Source organism: Neodiprion pinetum, chromosome 4 (assembly GCF_021155775.2).
Source record: "Neodiprion pinetum isolate iyNeoPine1 chromosome 4, iyNeoPine1.2, whole genome shotgun sequence".
Lineage (NCBI taxonomy): Eukaryota > Metazoa > Arthropoda > Insecta > Hymenoptera > Diprionidae > Neodiprion > Neodiprion pinetum.
The window spans coordinates 37,633,427-37,640,647 of NC_060235.2; the positions used below are offsets into that span (position 1 = coordinate 37,633,427).

The 7,221-nt window shown below is 41.4% G+C and overlaps 1 protein-coding gene across 1 annotated transcript; it reads right to left on the minus strand.

The window, feature by feature from the left end:
• Positions 1 to 1,775: 1,775 nt before the first annotated feature.
• On the minus strand, positions 1,776 to 7,221 carry LOC124216888 (sodium/potassium/calcium exchanger 4). The gene is made up of 9 exons (XM_046621959.2): positions 6,963 to 7,221; positions 4,438 to 4,659; positions 3,921 to 4,108; positions 3,698 to 3,845; positions 3,205 to 3,306; positions 3,083 to 3,133; positions 2,791 to 3,003; positions 2,574 to 2,675; positions 1,776 to 2,367 (listed from the first exon to the last, which is right to left on the minus strand). The coding sequence occupies exons 1-9, from the start codon at positions 7,096 to 7,098 to the stop codon at positions 2,033 to 2,035; spliced, it is 1,497 nt and encodes a 498-aa protein (XP_046477915.1). The 5' UTR covers positions 7,099 to 7,221; the 3' UTR covers positions 1,776 to 2,032.

A 7,221-nucleotide genomic window follows, 5' to 3' on the forward strand; every position in this document is an offset into this window, starting at 1 on the left:
GGTTTGCCAACTTCGCGCCATCTGGTGGGATTACTGTGAGTCAGGCGCGATGACGTCATCGGCTAACTGTGGCGAGAATAGCAAAGACCGTACATCCGCTCGCATCATCGTTTGCAGAAAAGGCCTGTGCTTGTAATAGAAAACGATTATCATTCGACCTAGTGGTTACAGTTTCAGCGTTGACTGAAGAATATAAAGACGGATACCCCTAGGTAAATTTTTGTGACCAGTTTTCGGCGGGCAAGTGGGCCCAGGTGGGCCTGGGAGCTTAGGAGGGTTTGTTCTATCGACTCTACCTAACGGGCTCGCACCGACATTTGTAGCAGTCAAAGTTGTGTCGGTATGGAAGCTTGAGAATGAGTCGGTACAAAGTGAGTACGTAAGACTACTTGTCGACTGCAACTTAGAATTGTCGATCAATTCGATCGTCCCCGTCCTACCACTTCCTACTACCCCACCACTACCAGCGCCTACCACTTCCTACCACCCCCTACCACCTCCTACCAGCGCCTACCACTTCCTACCATTTCCGAACACCGCCAAACACCTCTGACCACCTTCGTCCCCCTACTCCTCCATGTATTCTATAACATTAATATTCATAATTATCCCAAAAACTTTTCATTTGCTCTCTCAATCTTGAATTTTCGTAGGCATACAATCGAAACGCTGTTTTAGCTAGTCGCAAGTGAAGTATTTACGTAAGTAAGTACTGGCTTGGGCTTACCACTGCGAAGACTGTGTTACTCGGAAGGTGAATGCAGCCAGCATCATGTCGAAATCGGTAACTCTCTGATGTTCTGCAATAAGCTCTCAACTCTACCGTTGGAACATCTCAGGGGGTGCAAGCGCACGACGATATAAGGTTGTCACACCAAAGCCTATTAGGGGTAACTGTGTTTATATTCTTCAGTCAACGTAGGAGCTATTTGGAGGTGGTTGGCGGTATCTTTACATTCTTCAGTCAACGGATTCAGTAAACGGTGGAAACGACCGATTCCTGCGGTTTTTTTATCGAATTAAGCTGGGGAAAGAAACTGTTACCAATTACAATCTAGTCGGTAGATGAAGGAAATTGGAGGTTGCCGGAGCCGCTGGATTGTCGGTCACTCAAATTTGTCCAGCAGCTTCAAACTGTTGAACGAAATAACCATGTAGAGTCGTATTAATATGAATTATGAATCATAACGCGTAGATAATTGAAAGAACAGACACTACTGGACGGAGCACTCTGTACCTTAAGTTGCTTGCAGCTAGGCGTATATTTTTCTTACCATCAGAGTATGTTGACGTTTGATTGCCTTCAATAAGGCGCACGGTAATTGATAAATTTTGTCTCATGATAGATATTTCAAATTCTTTTCCTCGCCAATTGTACAATGTATCATAGTTAGATGTCGGTAGTCAAGACTTATTGGTGTCCAATTTCTAACTTTGATTGGTGTGTGCAATCGTATTAATTTCTCATTATTCCTGAAACACATCGTGAATTTAATCCAAACAATTAAAACCGATTTATGTTTTGTTTTTGATAAGATTTTTGTAAAACATTTCACTTACCGAGATTGATGGAGATGCTAAAAATATTTCATCCTACAGTTTTTCTACAAGCATATAGCTTCTAATTTAAACATTAGCATTTCCCTCAATTTATGTATTTTTTCATGAAGTACGTGCACAATTATCCGTCGAAGTGATGAAGTTTAATTGATGTTCATTTATTCATTTTTTTATTTAGTATTGATACAGACGATCGATGACTCTGGATAATGTTTTATTTTTTGATCAAGGGGATGACAACACGTTAAATAATGATTAATATTATCTAATAGATCACTACTTTCAAGATTAAGTTGTAATACTAGATCAGGGAACGTGAAATAAATTAAATAGGCATCGCGTGGTAATGTATAATTGTCTTTTTAAGATGCAAAACATATTTTATGAGACGACACAACATGCATTAATATATCAAGCCATAATATTTTGAGAAATAAAATTTGAGTATTTTTATACATAAATGGTGCACGGGTCAGTGAATACACGTGGGTAAATTAACTGGGAAGAAAATATTGAGTTCGATTAGAGATGCGACGATCAGAAATGCAGCATACATGACGAGACAGTAAATGCCAACCTTACGATCGAGCTTAAACTTATTGCATATAAAAGCACCGTATAGTATTACTAGCGTAGAGAGAAGAGAGACAGAACTATAGACGAGTCCCTCGGAGTTTATTTTCACGAAGTTCTCACCGGGAAACTGGGGCAAAAAGGCCGCCTTTACAAACCAGGGCAGGCCAAGGCATAGCAGTACGTCGAAGATGTTCGATCCTATCGAATTGCTTATCCCCATAGATCCGTGACCTGAAAGTAAAAACGTGGTGATAAGTCATTTGCAAATGTGACAAATTGATGACCAGGTTCAGCGATCGAATTTGGCTGGATATAGCTTTGCGTCCTGTCAGACGTTTTTAATTAAAAATTAACTACGTTAAAAGCTTTTTTGAACACAGAAGTAGGCATGATGTACGTAAAAATTTCGACACTAGTTGAAACAACGTTTTCTTTACCTTGATTGGTCACGATCACACTTGACACAGCTTCAGGTACGCTCATTCCTGCAGCTAAGAAGGTCAACCCCATTACCGAGTCAGGAATTTCTAGAGTATCACCTGTGCAAAATGAAAATGTCGTTGCTAGGTTGGCACAAATTGTGAAATTTGGGTATGCGATATTTCAATGGTATAATTAACGACCTTTTATCCTGCGCTGCGTCTGATCTCTTACCAATAATAGTTATGAGCCACGACACAATGTAGGACATGGAACCGATCCATACAATGCACATCGCGAAGGTGTACGGGTACCAAGTCCTTAAGGAAGGTCGCCTGCAATCAGGTACTGTAATTAAGAGCATCAGGTTGATGGGCCACGTCAGGAACCACCAAACCTTCTCCCATCCAGCCTCGGGCCATTGTGTCAGATTCACTATCTCGTCCTCTGGGCAATAACAAGGTTCGTAATTAATTTGCAACTGAAATAGAATCAGCGATCGAGTTAGCGAAAATTAATAGCGTACCTTCCGTATCGTCATCCATGTTGTAAATTAAGGAGCTGCTCTTCGCTTTTTCTGTCAAAAGGTTGTCGGTTTCTTTGTTACTAATTCCTCGGCTCAATTACTTTTCACAATCTAATTCTTACCTGTTACAAGGAGCGGACTTTCTTCCGATAAATTTTTAAACATTGTTTTCCGCCCACATAATCCCTTTATAAAGGCGCCAAGTCGGCGGTTGAATATCATGGCTGTAACAGAAGTGGTGTCTTCGTAAAACTGGTTATCTTAGTCAAGGATCTACTTAGGAAAGTAAATATACGTTCAAAGTGGGTAGCCTGTTTGGTAGGACGGGAAGACACCGACTAAATATAGGATATTTGAAAATCCTTAGTCTCGCCGGGAAATGTAACCTGGTTACTAAGAGATACTGGTAATCAGTTTCCGATGGGATCAAACTGGCTCCACTTGCGGGGAAAAGTTTTCAACTTTGCCCAGAAGTTCCATAATTATTTCGAGAATGTTCCAAATGAATATGTAATCTCAATTTACCTCCGAGACGTGAGGTAGCAAAACAATCTATCGCAGTTAGGGAAGAATTTCTCGAACGACATGTGAGACGTATTGGGGTACTTGACTAACCGCAAATGTACACAAGGTAGAAGATAACGAGAATCAGAGCCTCGTACCACTCAATGCGACCGTCTCGAAGGGTCAGGATGAGTAGCACAACGGTGACTGCGTATGCCAATGAGTCGCGGCTTATCGGCCACCAGTCCAGCTTTAAAACCTGAAAGTCAACGGGAGTGTAACGTCGTCGAAGACCTCTAACTGACAATGAACCGGTCGCCAATGAAGTACAAACCTGGGTTGCAAACAGCCCGCAACAGGCGGGTACAGCAAGGATGTTGAAGACCGCAGACCCGACGATCGTCCCAACCCCGAGATCTCCTTCCGTGACGAAGGTCCCCACTATGTTGATGAACAATTCGGGACTGGATGTAGCCGCGGCCATGAAGGTCGCTCCTGCGACATCCTCGGTCATTCCCAATTCTGCGAGGAAATTAATGACGCGCGTGTAATTGGAGCACATACATAGGTATACATGTATATATAGCGGTGATTGCGGTCGAGATTAACAGTGGAAATATGCTAACTGAGTTAATAATATTCAATTTACTGAATTTAGATCGAGTTCCGGTTACACTCTGTGATGAGTATTCAGCGATAGGTAATTACAATTATGCCGATGGGGGATGTTCCGTGATGGCAACAGCTTGAGGAATTACAACTGTCCGTAGTAATACTAGAGAAATTACGGATCCCATCTACCTGCATTACGGAACGGTTGAAGTACCTAGTAGAATGGGCTGATTACTAACTGTCGCATATCATTTTGATCGATGGTACGAAGAAATCGTCGCAGACGACGGCGAGGAGGAGGAAGAGGTACGAAGCTATGGCGAAATGAATGGCAACAAATCCGTGCTGGCGTTGTTCCCGTGTGAAACCGTCCGGTGGAAATTCTTGAATAGCCGGTGCTGAGCAGTTGGCAGTTCCGAGTAGAGGATCCGCGCTGTCCATCCACAGGAGCTTCCGAGATCCTGAAAAATGGTATAATCGGGCGATGTGTGTATAATGTACGGCTCTGATCGTGAGTCACCGGCAGGGAACGATCGCACGGGATAAAGATCGTGCCTAAGAGGTAGGCTTTGGAATTCAGTAATTGGAGATTAAGCTTCCAAGAGACCGAAGTGAATAAGACAAAGCCGCTGTGGGCGATACCAGATTATTGAACGGATGAAATGATAAAGCTGCAGACAGTCGCGCTATTGTCTTAAACGGCTCTGTTGTGACATCCGACTTACATCTCACGTGTCCTGCAGGCCATTAACTTCCGCCCCTCTTCGAGGCAATTTCTTACCGCGCAACAGCTTGGAGTTCTTATTTTCTTGAACTGAACCTTAATTAACGCGTTCGGGACTGCCCACGATCGCAAACTGGCGCATACTCGCAAATCGTACGTTTATTTTCATCCATTCCGTAAAACGAATCGAATCAAAGGACATAGGAAAAACAAGATTCAGAAATTTAAGACTCGTCCTTCGATCGATTATAGCTGGTCAACACTCAAAATGTACTTTAATCGGTAAACACGATTATATGACTAACGTTTACAGATAATTCCACCATCTCGGTACGTATTTCAGATTGTTATTTGTGACAGATTATTATCCCAGAGATAGGTATTCTATTGTTATATATTGTTATGAATTTATGATAATTTCACGTGCTGCAATATACATATTATGTTTGTTATTAGGCATTTAATCCTTGTCCCCTCAGCAGATTTCACACATTGATTTCATTAAAATAGTGCCAAGGTGATTAAAAATACATAGACATCAGTTAAAACGCTCAACTGTAAAACGCCAGTTATTGTCAATAGTATCGTAACGCTATATCATATCGATGTGTACAGACATTGATATTATATTCAAGGACTCTCCCGTTATCGGCGAGTATGTAGGGCACAATTCATTGATCAAGGTCCGAGATTTGTTTGATTTTCAGGTGCGCGACATAAATGATAGTGACAAGTAGGTTCACTGTACTCCCACATACGATAAAACCTGCGAATAGTTAGATTATTATTACTGCAGATTTCAAAGAATATTTTATACGTGCCGATTTGCCAGTCTGTAGATTTATAATCATTAGGTAAACTTGATTCCTCGATAGGCGGCCTTATCGACGCGTCAAAACTACATTGCAACCTGTGTATATTTGCGCGAGCTTACAAAGTGAAGTAAGAAAGGAGGTAAACACACACTGGACGGTAAATAGATAAATAGACGTGCGAATGCATCAAGCGCCTTGCATTTCAACACCATATTATCCCTTCAACTGTATTAATTTTTATGACGCTAACGCATTCTTCGCAAAAACAATGAACGCGTATCGATTAGATTTTAAGTTAAGATATTGTGATGTATTCCATCACAGATCTTTTGATTTACGATTAAACTATATGACACACCAATTAGTTTCAATATTCTATCGATTTTCGATCAAACTTTCTATACAGATTTCTCAACTGTTACGGATCACATGTAATCGGGTCATTGGCCTAGTCGGGAAATTACAGACTACTTATAGAATTCCATTGTGTTATTACCATTTAAGTGTCACTACGCGGTTCCGACTAATTGTCACGTTTGATTGATACAAATGTGACACGACAAAGTGCGCTGGAGTGATTGAACATATGTTTTCCAATTTTTGAGTAGCAAAAAGAAATAGCTCACTACTTTTTTTTAGCCTGCATTATTTTCGGGTGATAATGCCGAATGGACAATTACAACAATGACTGAATTTTCTATCCATATTCGAACGAATTTTTGATTCAAGGCTCATTTTCTCGATAATCTCAATTCCCAGCTACACATCTATTATTATTACCGCCTACACACCCTTCCGGGTTTTAGCTATGCCTTAGCGATATTTATGGCTTTTGCAATCGGTAAATCAGTGTCGTCGGACTCTAGACTCGTAAATTTTCATTAATCCCCGAGAGCGGTGTGAAATATCGCTTCTATCAGAGCTTAATAATCTACTTTCCCTGCGGTTACAGCAACAAATTACTCCCACGATATTGGCTTTCTCGAGACGTAACTCGGCAGTTGACCACGATATAATTGAAGCTTGTAAAACAGAACCGAGGCGAGAATCGTCAATCTGCAGGGTTTGCCTCGTATGCGGCAATAAATATCATATTCCAGAAGTGTGCGGCTGAAGCCGGTCTCGCCTAGCAGTCTCATATCCTTTTTCAACGCGATATCCACCAGCAGCATGCTCGGCAACGCGTAGTATTTAACATTAATGAAGTAATTATTTAGTCACTCACCCAACGCGTCCTGATTTTCTGGACCTGACTCGGTGGCAATGAGGTGTGAAATACTGACGCAGAGAAAGTACATCGACGGGATGACCAGGACCAAAAGGATCCTGCATCCCACCATATGTCTGTGTCGCCTGGCCATGCAGAAGTATTCTCTCAGCGTAACGAGACTCGTTAAGTCAAAAAGAAGCACGTATGAAGGAAAGAAAAATAAAAAAAAAATCGAAATGAAATTACAAGATCGTCCAGAAGTTTTAGAGATGCT